The 17,176-nt window shown below is 36.2% G+C and overlaps 1 protein-coding gene across 5 annotated transcripts in view; it reads left to right on the forward strand.

The window, feature by feature from the left end:
* The window catches only part of LOC126297635 (probable nuclear hormone receptor HR3), a 517,590-nt gene that overhangs the window by 477,573 nt on the left and 22,841 nt on the right, over positions 1 to 17,176 (forward strand). For all 5 annotated transcript variants that reach the window (XM_049988659.1, XM_049988660.1, XM_049988658.1 and 2 more), the window contains 3 exons: positions 6,564 to 6,703; positions 13,314 to 13,446; positions 16,944 to 17,168. In XM_049988659.1, the coding sequence (XP_049844616.1) occupies positions 6,564 to 6,703; positions 13,314 to 13,446; positions 16,944 to 17,168 (498 nt within the window). The remainder of the gene's footprint in view (positions 1 to 6,563; positions 6,704 to 13,313; positions 13,447 to 16,943; positions 17,169 to 17,176) is intronic.

The following is a 17,176-nucleotide window of genomic DNA, read 5'->3' on the forward strand; positions in this document are numbered from 1 at the left end:
AGTTGTTCTGGGTACTGATTTCTCAGGATCTATGCACCCAAACTGTGTGAAAATGTAGACACACACACACAGAGAGAGAGAGAGAGAGAGAGAGAGAGAGAGAGAGAGAGAGAGAGAGAGAGAGAGAGAGAGAGGGACACACACACAGAGAGAGAGAGAGAGAGAGAGAGAGAGAGAGAGAGAGAGAGAGAGAGAGAGAGAGAGAGAGAGATGGAGAGAGAGAGATGGGAGAGAGAGAGAGAGAGAGAGAGAGAGAGAGAGAGAGAGAGAGAGAGAGAGAGAGAGATGGAAAATGCAGGTAATGTAATCTGAAAGCCACAAACAGAATGTAACAAATGAAAATTATAATTATATTAAACACAGATAAGACAACAGCTGGCTGAAACTATGACATGTGGTGGTGGTGGTTAGTGTTTAACGTCCCGTCGACAACGAGGTCATTAGAGATGGAGCACAAGCTCGGGTTAGGGAAGGATTGGGAAGGAAATCGGCTGTGCCCTTTTAAAGGAACGATCCCGGCATTTGCCTGAAACAATTTAGGGAAATCACGGAAAACCTAAATCAGGATGGCTGGAGACGGGATTGAACCGCCGTCCTCCCGAATGCGAGTCCAGTGTGCTAACCACTGCGCCACCTCACTCGGTAACTATGACATGTGACTAAGATTCATGAAGTTGCCCCAGCCTCCTAATCATATAGACAGAACTGGTAGGCAACATCTGAGAGTGGGGTAGCACAAAGTGGAGGGTGGAATGACAGCAAATTGAAATTGCATGAAATATTTGAAGTGAAAAAGTGATTAGTAGAAAAATAGTAGAAATGTGATAACACAGGCAGAATGTGAGACTACATTAAAACAAACTGAAAAAAAGAGACCCATTTAAAAATACTTGCTGTCAAAGAAATAAAGATCATGATCATGAGCCATACCAAAATATCTTAAGAAAACAGCTTTCACTTGTAATGAACTCAGATCATTTCATGTACACTAATCATTGTGAGAGGTATAACATCAAGAAAGACTGACTCAAGTGAAACCAGGCTTGGAAAGAATATGTAGACTTGTGTATCAATTAAGACTACATGGATATGGCATACATGTAGGCCCTGCAGATTAGTTTTATGCCAGTCTCATTAAATAAAGTGGAAATATGGAACCAAATGTTAGTATGCTTAGTCATCACTGAATGGTACAAATCAGCATGCAAGTTCAAACTATGTGGAATGGTTGTTTTGCAGTACCGTATTGTGACATTTTAGCTTATATAGGTCACATTTATAAACAGTAATGCATGTGTAACCACTACATAGGAGATCATACATAGCACTAATCTCAGTACTCACTATACAATGTGGCCACAGCACAGGATGGCTGCCAGCTTCTCTCTGGCTGTAACTGATGTACAGTTTTGTCCACAGTGATGATTCAGTGAGGAGCACTGTGACAAATGTGGGCCTGTTTGCATCAATGGCATGACACTATTTGCTTTAGATCTGACAATGGTTCACATCATTTTATCGGGTGCAGTTGTATAAAAACTGCAAATATCTCAAGCTGCAGCATTGAATAGGAATTCTGTGTGGAAAATGTGTTATTTTATGGTCTGCATGAATACCTGGCATATCATTCATTGAATATGTGTAAGATATAGTTGGTTAATACCTTGTTGGCCATTAATTTCCAGAATCATTTTTGATGCTTTGTGGTGTTGCATGTGAACTGCATGGTGGAAAAATACATGGGAAAACATCAATTTCTCCTTTCACTGCATGCCATTATGTTAAGACATTTAATCAGTGTTCACAGTGTTCACAAGTACTAGAGAATTAAATATTCTTCACATTTCACTGATTATATCTATTAGTTGTTTATAAAACTTTCAGCATATCTTCATTCGATATAGAAAAACATAACCCCATGCAAACTTCCAATGCCACATATTTCATATATACAAGATGATTCCATGATGATGATACAAACTTTCACTGATGGTGGATAAACATAAATGTATCAATTTGATGTAAGAGACCACAGTTGGGAAATGACTGAGTCAAAGGTTATAAACAAAAATCATTCTGATATCTTGTTACAGTGGAATTACATGTACTGGCACTGTTATAGGCTACTCTTACTGTTGTTGCTAATACTGTAGGGTAGGCCACATTCAGAGGTGGTAGTATAGACCAAAAAAGAAAAAATGTCTAGTAACACAGGTTTTAAAATGCAATCCCTGTGAGTTATGGGTGTTTTTCATCTTCGCCACTGTGAAATGCATCCCTTGTAGACAGTTGCCCATAGCTCTTAAGATAAGCATTTTTTAGCCCATATTTTATAGAAATTTTTCATTTTTTGGCCCATATATCGCCTATCCACCTATGAAAGTCACCTATCCTAAAATCTTGGTAACAGTAGTACCAGTACACAAATAATAGTGTTCTGTGCTGTTGTGCCATGGTTGACTGGATTTCACATTTAAACCCAACAATTCATCCCCATGCGCAGATGACATTTTCAAGGGGGACTTTAGCTTCTTTGAGTGTCTGATTCACTCCTTGGCTTGCTAATTACTGCTACAAAATTCCATTTACACATGTTTTTGCACAGTGATGTGATGTCATGTGTTTTGAATATATGAGTGCAATTGGCTGTTGTCAACTGTCATTGCCTGCTGTTGCTATCACTCTATGGTGGAGGACTGGTACATATCTTCTTAAGCACCAGGAAGAAACTTGTGAAGTCACACTACTGTGCAGATGCACAAATAAATGGAATTTTGCTGCAGTCAGCAGTGGGCCAGGATGTGAATCACACTCAAAGAAGCTATGATCATCCTTGAGTATGTCCTCCAGAGATAGGGACAAAATGTAGGGTGTATATGTGAAATCCATTGGACCATGACATAATAGTCTGGAACATTTTAATTGTGACATTTCCACTCATGAAAGTTTACATTTTACAATAGCACCAGCAGCCCACATGTATTCAACTGTCAGAGGTCTCAGAATGATTTTCACTTAACTTCTGACTGAGTTATTTCTGGACCAAGGCCTCTTACCTTAATTTGACCCACAGACCCTTGTCCATCATCTCTGAAAGTTTGTAACATCATCTACAGAATCACCCCGTATAGCTGAAAATCCATGTACCCTTATAGCAAAAACGTTTATGCTGTAAAAAGTGTTGACAACAGAAAAAGCATTGTTTGAATGTTTAGAAGGGGTGTTCATCACATGTGAAACAACTGAAGAGTCACAAAGGAATTCTCTGCATATAGTTGTTACTTCTGCTTGTGCCCATGTTATTTGTAATATTAACAGATCTGCATGGTGTTCATATGATCTCTTTCCAGTACTAATGACTAGAAATTCTGTATGTGAGGAGCAGTCTCCAGTTAGAACTGTTTCTACTCATCTAATTGTCAGCATTCTCTTTTGATACCTTCATGGTAACTTAAACACTTCTTTCTTTTAATGAGTAATACTATTACATTTTTTCATATATTCAACCAATTCATGAAAAACTATGTCCTCCCCCATCAATTACACATTTTGTTACACAAGTTGCATAAACTTCAATAAGTTTAATTATAAAAGAATTTGCATATTTATAGACAGCTTTTCTTGAAGGCAATAGTAGAAAATTGGCATCATTGTCAAGTAGGACACAAGTACTCATATTCATTTAAATGAAACATATTGTTATTCATTTCTCATTATTTATTTTATTTCATATTTTCAATATCATAAACTCTTTTTCCATTACTATGTTGACTTTGGACCATGACAAGAGCAACTGACTGATCACACCTCTGTCTATAATGACCTTGATGTTGATGGAATGTTGAACCCAATCTTCCTTCCTTGTGTCCTGATCACATGTCACAGTCTTTAAATAAGGTAACAAGAACTAATGGGAACTGCTGCTGGCACACTTCTGTATAAAAAGATTACAGTATATTAATCACAATAGCTTTATATTCAGAACGTAGATTTAAGTATGAAGAATATATTTTCCAAGAGAAAGTTTCTTATGAGTTGGATTATCCAAACAACCTCCATTGATTGACTAAAACCCTCAGTCTGGCATTGCCTCTAACATTTAAATTTCTCCCCGATATTTCCTGCATACCTGAATGAAAAGATATGACTGAGAATGGTTTAGCCATAACCAAAGAGCAGTTTGCACAATAAGCTTTTCATGCTACAGCAAATTGTGCTGTAAACTCAAATGAACCTTCCTATATTTTACATATTATCTACTATTGTAACATGTTAAGATAAGGATATCCAATGTCTGTTAATTCATCAAAGAAGAAAAATCAAGGAAGTTATGATGCACAGAAAGCATTTACCATGAAGTAATTACGTTGATATTCCATGACATTATATAGCTTTGTGACAGCTGTGATTCAGTACTTTCAGCTTTTACTGCCATTCCATTGCAAAGCTTCACTTCATCACTAAAAGTTGAGTAGTAGGTGCAATGTCGTCTTTCACTGGCTATCACTACAGTCAACAAAAATTGAAATGTTTATCTTTCAGGAATTACTAGATTTCAGACAAAAATATAATCACCATGTGTAATACCTATAACACTAATGATTTGTTGAAATCAACACTTTTTTGTTCAGTTGTTAAGTGTCTGGGTAGTATCCAACTGTTTGGATTTCACACATTTGGTCTTAAGATTTATCCTGACAATGTGACTTCTACTTGTGGCAATTTGTTGTGTCCTTAAAGGCCACCATGGTGTAGACTGGAAGTTATATTATCAAACAAGATGTTACAAAGGCTACTTAGCTCACATTCCAAAAGGGCAGAGATGAAATTCTCATATGATAATTTTATGGCTTCTGTTAAACACTTACCACAAATGGTAACATGATTCATTTGAAAAGGTACTTACCAATTTTCTGCGCCACTATTGTCCAATATGAGCTTATACTCCAATTCTAACATTGTTGGTATTGATGAAACATTAAATTATAATCTTCTTTCTTCTTTCTTAAAAGCAAAACCATAGCCTCACCTTGCCTCATATGAGTAACTGGCAATGTGGAATTATTTAACTCTCAAAAGCAGAAAATCATATTTACCTTGAGTAGGCTTATGCCTAGAAAATCACTGTGGTATTTATAGTAAATACTCAGTTGGTAAATCATTTTGTTTCAGTGGAAATTAAATGTGAATTTTTATCATCATTTATTAGTTAAAATTATAAATATTAATATTGAAGCCTAAGGTTTGTTTCTTAATGACTGGTAGCACCCTCTAAAGAAGTGTAACTTACCTGCATAAGTAGACAATGCTCACTGATGTGACATCAATTTGAAAGACTTGCAGTGATTCACTGAAAATGTCATAAGGTATATTTGTTTATATGTGCCATACAATGTCTTGCTGACACAAAATTCATCACGTTCTTCTCAAGAAAATGAATTTTTCCTCCATCACCAACAGTGACTGCCAAGATAACATGAAGTTTCCTTTATGGCCTATGTTTTCACGAACAATGATTTTAAAATAAAGAGCACTTACATTGTTCAAAGAGGAGGGTTTTAGAAATATCTGTTTGTGCAAGTACTTATTTAACAGTGTTACACTTCTTATTTAGAGTATAATGAAGATAATGTACATTTTCCCAGTTATTCAATCCATTGTCCTCTAATCTCTACCATATTTCAATTTTTAATAAACTTTGAAATGGCCACACTCTAAAAAAGTCTATTCTTTATTAACTGAGCAGAGCGGCGTAATGATTAAAACATTGGACTTGCATAAAGGGGAAGCTGGGTTCGAATTTCTCTCATTCAATCCAGATTTAAGTTTCCCAAACTGAATTAAGGTGAACGCAGTTTTAGTTCCTCTGAGGGAAAATAAACACACATAGTTGATTTTCTTCCCTATTCATCAAATAATTTGAGCTTGTACTCTCTCTAAGGAACCATTCAAGTCACTGAATTATAATCTTCCTCTACTCTAAATGTACAGCAAATATTCCTTGAATGCAGAAGGCAGTTAATGAAACTATATTTATTTCCAAGCTGGTTTAACACTGATTTTACAAGAACTAATAATGAAAGCAATGTAATAAAAATGAGTGTTTTTTCTCAGTGTGTTGTTTGATTAGACATTGTACACTCTTTTGAGGAAATACAACTATGAATAATTTTGGTTGACTTGTCCTTACTTAAGTTCAGGTTTTCTGTTAAGGATTTTTTCTTTTAAAGTTTATCAGTTTTCATGTAAAACACTGGAATATGTTCTGTATTTATCTTTATTTCCAACAATAATAATTTAATATACTTCCATAAATAACGAATGAAATGGCTTCAGACTGAAGTTCAGATTTGTATGAAAAATTATAACATTGTTGACATCAAATGAATCTCTCTTGTAATAAATTGTAGAACTGTACTGACAACATGTTTTCACTCATAATAATTCTATAACATTCTACTTTCTTGTTTGATTGTAACTGTGAAAGTGGTAGTTTTAAGAATTAATATCTACATAGGATAGTGTGCTTCAGAAAATACATATTTTTCTTTAACTATTTACAGATCCTGCCCAGATCTCAGAGTTGCTAAGCAAGACGATAGCAGATGCACATGCGAGAACATGTTTATACACTATAGAACATATCCATGAAATGTTCCGAAAGCCACAGGATATGTCAAAAATAATGTATTACAAAAACATGGTAAGTATTATGATATTTTTATTCTTTATCAGTCTATAATTATGACACTGATGAAAATTTTATGTTGACAATTCAAAGTGGGTGTAGTCTGATTTTTATGTACAATTTTTTACGGTTCCAGAATGAGATTTTCATTCTGCAGCGAAGTTGCACTGATATGAAACTTCCTGGCAGATTAAAACTGTGTGCCAGGCTGAGACTTGAACTTGGGGCCTATTGGCCTTTTGGCCTTTTGGCCTTTTGGCCTTTTGGCCTTTTGGCCTTTTGGCCTTTTGGCCTTTTGGCCTTTTGGCCTTTTGGCCTTTTGGCCTTTTGGCCTTTTGGCCTTTTGGCCTTTTGGCCTTTTGGCCTTTTGGCCTTTTGGCCTTTTGGCCTTTTGGCCTTTTGGCCTTTTGGCCTTTTGGCCTTTTGGCCTTTTGGCCTTTTGGCCTTTTGGCCTTTTGGCCTTTTGGCCTTTGTTCACAGGAGAGCTTCTGTGAAGTTTGGAAAGCAGGAGATGAGGTACTGGCGGAAGTAAAGCTGTGAGGATGATGCGTGAGTTGTGCTTGAGTAGCTCAGACAGTAGAGCACTTGCCCATGAAAGGCAGAGGTCCCGCGTATGAGTCTCTGTCTGGCACATAGTTTTAATCTGCCACGAAGTTTCGTTTCTTAGGTTTATTTGTTTATTAGTTATAAAGTAAGTGAACAGTGCAACACAGCATAAACATCAAGAAATGCAGCAATAATATTATCAATTTCACTAACAGTTGTATTGACAGATTAGATTATCTTTGTCACATCTTGTGGAAAGTTGGTTGGTTGATTTGGAGGGGGAACCAAACCATCAGATTAGGGAAGGATGGGCAAGCAAGTTGGCTGTGCGCTTTCAAAAGAACCATCCCGGCATTTCCCTGAAGCGATTTAGGGAAATCATGGAAAACCTAAATCAGTATGAACAGATGCGGGATTGAACCATCATTCTCTCGAATGTGAGTCCAGTTTTCTAACCCCTTGTGGAAGGTACTTTTTGTGTAATTACCACTGTAATGAATTTATGAAAGCATTTAGTGACACATTGCATGTTTGCAGTGGCACTATGTTGAATAGTTTTGTTCTTATGTAACAGTTTTGTGTCTGTTTCTGATGACTGGGATATTCATCACCTGCCTTAGGTGCTTGTCACACTTACGTATGGACTGTCAGTCAACTCCTGCTGTTTTATGTTGGCATGAACCAAACAAACCGAGTATAAACAGAAATTTAAGTATCAAATTGTCAATATAATCTTAAAATATCGTGTACAGGGTTCATGTTTTTCACTCCTGAGAACTGCCCTTAACTACCCTGGTATTTGTAAAAGTCATAACTTTACAGGATGAATGGAGGTCTTCAACTAACTTTTTACATATTTAGTTAGTATGATTGCACTCTTTTAATTCTGGGTCATGATGAATAAGAATATATTTAGCTAAAGTACTGTAATTATCATTATTTCATAGAACAAAAGATATATTTCCAGTTTTAGAATGATTCATTTATAATTCCCTAGGTTTGAACCATGTACTGGAAATGAGATATTTATCACTTTACTCAATTAGTGTATCTGATCCCCCCATGCAATGTGGGTTTTTATGGTTTAGTACTATGCAAGTCATTAATGCGAACATAAAATACACTCCTGGAAATGGAAAAAAGAACACATTGACACCGGTGTGTCAGACCCACCATACTTGCTCCGGACACTGTGAGAGGGCTGTACAAGCAATGATCACACGCACGGCACAGCGGACACACCAGGAACCGCAGTGTCAGCCAGTTTGCCGTGGCATACGGAGCTCCATCGCAGTCTTTAACACTGGTAGCATGCCGCGACAGCATGGACGTGAACCGTATGTGCAGTTGACGGACTTTGAGCGAGGGCGTATAGTGGGTATGCAGGAGGCCGGGTGGACGTACCGCTGAATTGCTCAACACGTGGGGCGTGAGGTCTCCACAGTACATCGATGTTGTTGCCAGTGGTCGGAGGAAGGTGCACGTGCCCGTCAACCTGGGACCGGACCGCAGCGACGCACGGATGCTCGCCAAGACCGTAGGATCCTACGCAGTGCCGTAGGGGACCGCACCGCCACTTTCCAACATATTAGGGACACTGTTGCTCCTGGGCTATCGGCGAGGACCATTCGCAACCATCTCCATGAAGCTGGGCTACGGTCCCGCACACCGTTAGGCTGTCTTCCGCTCACGCCCCAACATCGTGCAGCCCACCTCCAGTGGTGTCGCGACAGGCGTGAATGGAGGGACCAATGTAGGCGTGTCGTCTTCAGCGATGAGTCTCTTCTGCCTTGGTGCCAATGATGGTCGTATGCGTGTTTGGCGCCGTGCAGGTGAGCGCCACAATCAGGACTGCATACGACAGAGGCACACAGGGCCAACACCCGGCATCATGGTGTGGGGAGCGATCTCCTACACTGGCCATACACCTCTGGTGATCGTCAAGGGGACACTGAATAGTGTACGGTACATCCAAACCGTCATCGAACCCATCGTTCTAAAATTCCTAGACCGGCAAGGGAAATTGCTGTTCCAACAGGACAATGCACGTCCGCATGTATCCCGTGCCACCCAACGTGCTCTATAAGGTGTAAGTCAACTACCCTGGCCAGCAAGATCTCCGGATCTGTCCCCCATTGAGCATGTTTGGGACTGGATGAAGCGTCGTCTCACGCGGTCTGCACGTCCAGCACGAACGTTGGTCCAACTGAGGCGCCTGGTGGAAATGGCATGGCAAGCCGTTCCACAGGACTACATCCAGCATCTCTACGATCGTCTCCATGGGAGAATAGCAGCCTGCATTGCTGCGAAAGGTGGATATACACTGTACTAGTGCCGACATTGTGCATGCTCTGTTGCCTGTGTCTATGTGCCTGTGGTTCTTTCAGTGTGATCATGTGATGTATCTGACCCCAGGAATGTGTCAATAAAGTTTCCCCTTCCTGGGACAATGAATTCACGGTGTTCTTATTTCAATTTCCAGGAGTCTATGAATGAGGAAGTTTCCAACACAGAACTTTATGAAACACCATGAGCTACAAAGAGAATGTTAATGTGAAAATATACCATTTGCTTTGGTACCAAGAGACAGTTTTCTCTTAAAACCACAACTGCAGGGTTTTCTTAATGAAATTCTTTGGCTGAGATATACAGAAGCACAAAACTGGCTTCACACTCACCAGATTTAATTGTCTCTGGACTTTCATCTGTTGCAAAAATTAAAAAGATGTATTCAGGAATAAGCAGACTCCCAGACATAAAATGCTATATAACACTGGCTTTCACTGTGATTACAGATAAAATTAAGTTCATAGCCTGTTTCAGTGATCAAGATCAACATTTAAACTTGCTAGGACCTATGTAAATATTTATCTGTTTTTATTTAAACTGTGGCGTATAGTTTATTCTACACAGTGAGACTTCTGGCTGCATGAAAACTGTGCAGGAGTGAACCTTAAATACCTGAATGAAACAGTGACCCGGTAATGTGCATTGTGTATCATGGAAACTGAACATTGGTAGAAATATTAGAATTGCGAAGTGAAATAATTGAAGATCTTGAAATCAGTTGCATGATCTAAATGATCAGCACCTGTATAATATTGGTGTGCCTGAGAATCCATTGATGTCATCAGATATCAATGAAATGAATTCTCACAATGATAAGTCTGATTTTGTTTCTCCTAAAACCTCAGTTAAATTTCAGAAGCATGACATTATTTTACTTTTAAATAAATTTGAAGGGCTAGGCTTAGTTGAAAACCATAAAACCATGTAAGTACTGTTCTGGAAAATGTATGCGTTGGTGATAATTACAAAAGCGTACAATCTAAAAACAGTAAAAATCTTGAGCAGAGGAAGAAAGTAATTGTAATGGAAGAGGGTTATGGTCATGGATTTACTCCTCTTCTTCACAAACAATTCACTGTTAATGCAAGTGTATTCATAAAGCCTCACACATCTCTCTCTAAAATATGTGAACAAGCACGATACACAGATGTAATAAGTTTGTTTTCAGAAGGCTATGTAGTACTGTGCAGTGGTTCAAATGATGTAATCAAAAAAGAAGATAATGAAAGAAAAATGGGAATTAAGGGAAATGTTTAGGGCAGTTGACTCATACTGTACTTTCTACTAAATATTTCAAACTGATAAGATTTACCATCATACACATAATAATGTAATTGTTTATATAGTGATATTTGGCCTTCTAGAAATTTTAGATTCATAGGTTGTTTAAATATGTTTTAAACTTAATTTAGGAACTGGAAATTTGAGAAAAATGTGTATTTTCCTTTAAATAAAATAAACACTAATCCCAAGCTTCAATTTGCTGATTCTTCTCTGCATAGGGAAATGCACTTGTTGATTTTGATCTCTCTCTTTGAGTCCCTCAAGACTATTATTCATACAAAACTGACTATGATGCAGTCTCACAGTCTGTTAGAGGTGTTGTGTTTTCCATGTTATGAACTAAATTCTTGAAAACCTTTGCAAGTAAGCGTGCATGAGAGCATATAAACACATTAACGTTTAATGCCTTGTGGATTTATTGGTTATTTTTCTTTGATTCTGTTAAACATAACATAGACGCTGCAATCTGAAAGATACAGAACTTAAATTTACCGTGCTACTGTTCCTCTACCTTCCATGAAACGTGGCATGAGGGTTGTGAGCACACCTTCAGTTATGCATGTTTTAAGCAGCTTTTGCCCATGTGTGGCTCACATGACATAATTGCCTTATAAACAACATGCACGGTTTACAATGTACACAGCTAGCCCTTGCCAATCGACTAGAAGTTTATGCCAGTGCCACCAGGTGGTAGCACACTGCAGCAGACTTTTATCCACGTTCACTTGGCATAAATCCTGCTAGATGATAGCACACTCCTCAGATGCATTAATTCACTCACTATATAGTAAAATTAGATCATACATAAGTATATGTTAAAGTTGTACTGACAGTGAACCTATTTTGTGGGTTTCTGAATGAGTTATAGTATATTCGGTTATGAATTTTATCGTAAAGTAATCCATTTGAGACACTGTGAATCATAAGGCCCTAAATCACATCACCATTGATTGTGGGATTGTACCATTTATTTGTGCTTCTGAAATCTGTTGATCTTATGGTGAGTAAGGTTTATCTGTGCTGTGGGCCCACACTGTATGTATGAAAATTCATAAAAAGTTATATCACTGGTTTCTCTGATACTCACTTAAATTTGGGATCAACAGTGGTGTGCTTTAGGCCCTTATTGATCTCAGTGTCTCATTTGTATTCTAGTCAAGTGACATGTTTGTAGACATTACTACTTGAGTTTAATCATTTTCATAAATGGCACTTCATGTTTGCAGTTGGTTGTTTACTGTGCAGGAATTAGCATTTGTGTGCAATGTAAACATGAACTATAGTGAATCTATTTTAAATGCTAACAGAAAAGCAAAGCTGTGAGGATGGGTTGTGAGTTGTGCTTGGGTAGATCAGGTGGTAGAGCTCTTTCCCACAAAAGGCAAAGGTCAGTTCGTGTCTCGGTTCGGCATACAGCTTTAATCCACCAGGAAGCTTGACATCAGCAAACACTCCACTGCAAAGTGAAAATCTCATTCTGGGGACAGAAAAGTAAATTACCAGGAAAAGTTAGCCACATAGGAACTAGGGCCTCTGAGAATAGATCCTTTGACTGAGAGAGTGATGAAATCAAATAAGCATAACTACAAGAGAATATTTAACAAGCAAGTGTACAGTTAGCACAACTTGTGTGGATGCAGCATAAGAATATCTGACTTTCAGCCTGGAGGTAAATTCATGAACTAATGCCTCTGTTAGAGATCTTACACGTTTGTCCGAAAAAAATGGAAAAGCATTAAAACTCCCACTTACACAAAACTACAAAATGGAGAGTTGTGAAAGCTTACACTTTTTGTTTGTTGCCTTGAAGTGTACTTAATTATGTACAAAACAACCAAATTCCACGAAAACAATTCTTTATTTTGTCAGATAAGTTATGCATCTTATTATTGTTATTATTATTACTGTTGTTGTTATTATTTGCATTGCCTGTGGTTGCATAAACTTGTTCATAAGCATAACTTTAATATATCAGATGCTATTAATTTCACACTGTCAAATTTATCTGCATCTAAAAATTTGTGAACACCCAGAATGTATACTCATGAGTCACCACTTGTTGTACTTGCATTGGCATGCAGGATCTGTCGTGGTGTGCAGTGTAACTCAACAGAAGTTTTTTCCCCTGTTACTACTCCGTTTGTTTCATCTGCTGTCTCTGTTACAGCCATGGAGAAAGGTTTCTTTCCTTTTGGAAGCTATAGTCTATTTTGATAGTCATAGTGAATACATTTGGCCAACAATAAAAACAAAATAATCTAATATTCTAAAGAAATTGAAGTAAAATTTAAGTAAGTGACAGATGGAAGATGGAAAGTTGAAATCTAATGCCTATAATATTGGTCGTACATTTATTGGGAAATTTTTCATTCTTTTTTGTTAGTGCCTTCAGTATGTGTTACCTATTACTGTTTACATTTTTTTTGTTTTCAATTACTTTACACAGGCACATGAGGAACTGTGGCTAGAGTGTGCTCAGAAATTAACAACAGTTATTCAGCAAATCATTGAATTTGCAAAAATGGTGCCTGGTTTTATGAAACTCTCACAGGATGATCAAATTGTGCTTCTTAAAGCAGGTAAGAATACTTAGTCAGTAGCATTTCTACTATTCTCAATGGAATTTTCTTAATTTTTGTACATACAGTTGGTAGTTTCAGTTGTGGTTTATTAGTCTCATAACATACATAATCAAAATCATTTCTTCATGTACTGGAGACATCTCAAATATTTGTAGTAAAATTTCGCCACAAACAGAGAACTAATGCTAACAACAATATAATAATAATAATAATAATAATAATAATAATAATAATAATAATAATAATAATAATAATAATAATAGTTATGTTAGAGAAAAATCTAATAGTTTGCTCAAGTATCAGTTTTCCTTCATGAATTCTTCTACCAAATAGTAATGTTCCACCCACAAAATCTCCCACCACCCTGTTATTAGATGATCATGCTTTATCATAATTATATTTTTGACTATTAACTTATTACATATTTTCATCCCCAGAGACTGTGCATATAATTTCAGTTGTCTAAGAATCATAAAATTCCCTTTCTTTCTCATTTTATAAGTGCAGCTAAATTGATGCTACTCAAATAATATTTATGTGCTCTGTAGGATATAATAATTTATAGGAATGGGAATATTAGGTTTCTTCTTTTCCAAAATAATGGATGACAAGATTCTCTTTGCTGTGCAATATATATGTATCTGACAGTTTTCTTCTGCAGTTTCAGTATCTGAGACACAATGCTTTCTCCAGAAAACTAGACCATACCTAATAGAGGATTCAAAATAACTATGATATGCTATTTTTTTGTACACATGCCAGTAAAATTTCCTAGTATTTGCATTTAAAATGCAAAGCTGTTTAATTTATGTGATAGGACGTCAACAGGCGTATTTGAGCTTAAGACCTTGTCTACTTTTATTCTGAGGATTTTGACTATATCAACATCTTCCATAACTTGATTGTTCTACTGCATTTCAAATTCCACACATCTTAAATTTTTTGTTTGAGATGTAACATACAGGTTCTTGCAATGTTCAGTTCCAACACATTTAACTAGTACCAGTTTTATAGGGTATAGGGTGTGTTCACAATAGAGCTCAGTTTTTTCAGTATAATCAGCTTAAATAAATACAGAAGTATCGTCTGTAAATAGAACTGATGGGAAATTTATTTTCATGAGTAAGTCATTTACATAGAGTAAGAAAAGAATGGGCTCTGGAATGCAGCCTTGAGGCACACCTTACGATACGGTAATTGAAACACCCATTTAGAGTAAGAATTCACAGCATTTGAATTGACAGTCACCCTTTTCTTGTGTACTGCAAAACATTATGCATAGTCCCATATTTGCTCTATTTATGGATAAGTAAGGTATGGTTTACCAAATGCAAGGCTTTTGTAAGAGTGCAGAAGATATCTGTAAACTTTCCTCCTCTAACCTAATCCTCTGTTTTTGGTAAAGTTGTTCACCACATCCAGATTGTATACTTCAACACATCAGGAAAGCATCGCTGTTGGTTGATTATTTGATTTAGTGGAGGTGCTATTATATGATGTATTGTTTTAATCACGTTATTGTGTACCCTGTCCCATCCAACAATTTTTTTATGCTAGTATAATATTTACACCATCCTTTATCAAAACTTTTTTTTAACTGTAAGATACTGAGCTTGTTGGTGAAGTTGAGGAAGGATGCAATTTACTCTGGTACTATGCTACATTTATGAAGAATTCATTTAAACACTCTGATATTTGAGCTGACTTTATTATAAGGCTATCATCATGTCTAATCCTAGATATTTTATGACTACTAACTGTAATACCTATCTCTGATTTGACAACAGACCACACTGTCATTGTCTTATGTTTCAAAATAAAATTGTTAGCCCTTTGTGTGGCTGCCTTCACAACTTGATAACTTCTAACATACTGGATGAAATACCTATTTCTGTTATATTTTAGTTCATTGTGAAGTTGCTTTTTCCTGTTTCTAGAAATTATTATACTTCAAATTAAAAAGTTTAAGTCCAGTAGTCATTTTGTTATATACTTGTATGGTTGTAATTAAAAAGATTTTCTTGAACATTTCAAGAAAGTTACTTTAAGAAATTTTTAGGTTACTACATCTTCAAATACAATGATCAGAAGACCATTTAACTTCTTGTTACTTATTCCTAAATATAATTAAATTTTGAAGTTCCTTTTCATATGGCTTTCAAGAGAAGCAGTATGTTGCATTTTCAGTTATTTGTTTGACATAGTTACATCATTTTCCACAAGTGGGCAGTTCTTTACAACTTTCTTCATATAAACATTTCTTGTTAACTTAATTATTAAAACTACTTTCCTGTTTAACTACTTCCTACTTTCTAAGAAAAATAATACTAAAGATTAAATGTTACTTACTTCATTTATTTTATTCATAAATAAATTTGTGTGTTTCAGTTGTTTGATTTGATTGACTAATGTAAATAATGCTTTAGAGATGTTATTTTTGTTTCTGTGATTGGTCTTTCTGCATCTTCAATTAGCATGTTGACACTTTTGTCATGCTCTAGAAAATTAGTATTCAGCTACTATGCAGCCAATCACAACATGTAAACTCCACAATGACTTCTTTGGGAAAGTTTCCTTCCCTTAACCTCTGCAACTGTACAAGAAGTCCTTCAACAGTGACCTCAGTGTCAACAAGATATGAAACTCTGACTTCCTCATTTGTTTTAGACTTTAAATAAGTTTGAAAGGTTAATATGTTTAACATTCTTCTATTCACATTGTTTGTTTGTCTCTATGTGTAGTCACAGTTAAGTGTACTATTTAATCACAAGACTTAAAATTTCACATATTATTTTGTGCAAGTATCTTACCATCTCTTTAATATAGGTTCATCATCACATATAACACAGTTAAATTTCAGACAGTTTTGAGATAAAGACAATATGTATCATATATTTCATAAGAAATGTGAAGGATTCTCACTGCTATTTGTTGTGAGCTCTTCACAAAAAGTGACCTTGGCCTTTTCAGTATACTACTGATCTGCTATAGCCTTCACTAAATCAATGTCACAGGACTCATCTATTTTACGCTGTTTGTCCATTACAGTTACAGCAAAGATGGTTGTGTGAGTTGTTTTAAAACTGCATTTCTTACTAATAAAGCAAAAGGACTAGCACAGTCATTTATTGTCTAATACAATTATTTGTTACACACACTTAAATTTTTTTCAAAAATGATGTTAATTTACACTTAAAAATACCAATAGTTAATTTGTTGCAGCACACTATTTATAATAATAAGAAGAAGAGTATTTGAAGATTTGTTTATTTATGTAGTATTTTAACAGAAAAATACAGATTTTGAAGAAAATATAAGTAATAAAGTACTGTGTGTGCCTTTTGTTCTGATAGTTGTATTAAGGTAAGAAGCTTGTGAGTTTCATAAATCACTAGTTTCATCATCTCACATATATGCATACACAGAATATTTGCTACTTCATAAGCAAATTCTATGCTTTACTTTGTAAGCATTATAATATTCTTGCCTCACAGGTAGTTTTGAGCTTGCTGTGTTACGGATGAGTCGATATTATGATCTAAGTCAAAATAGTGTACTCTATTCTGACACAATGCTGCCACAAGATGCCTTCTATACTAATGAGACTGCTGAAATGAAGCTGGTGACGTGTGTGTTTGAATTTGCAAAAAGTGTAGCTGAACTGAAGTTAACAGAAACAGAACTGGCATTATATTCAGCATGCATTCTGCTTTCAACAGGTGTGTAC

The sequence above is a fragment of the Schistocerca gregaria genome, chromosome X (assembly GCF_023897955.1).
Source record: "Schistocerca gregaria isolate iqSchGreg1 chromosome X, iqSchGreg1.2, whole genome shotgun sequence".
Classification (NCBI taxonomy): Eukaryota; Metazoa; Arthropoda; class Insecta; order Orthoptera; family Acrididae; genus Schistocerca; species Schistocerca gregaria.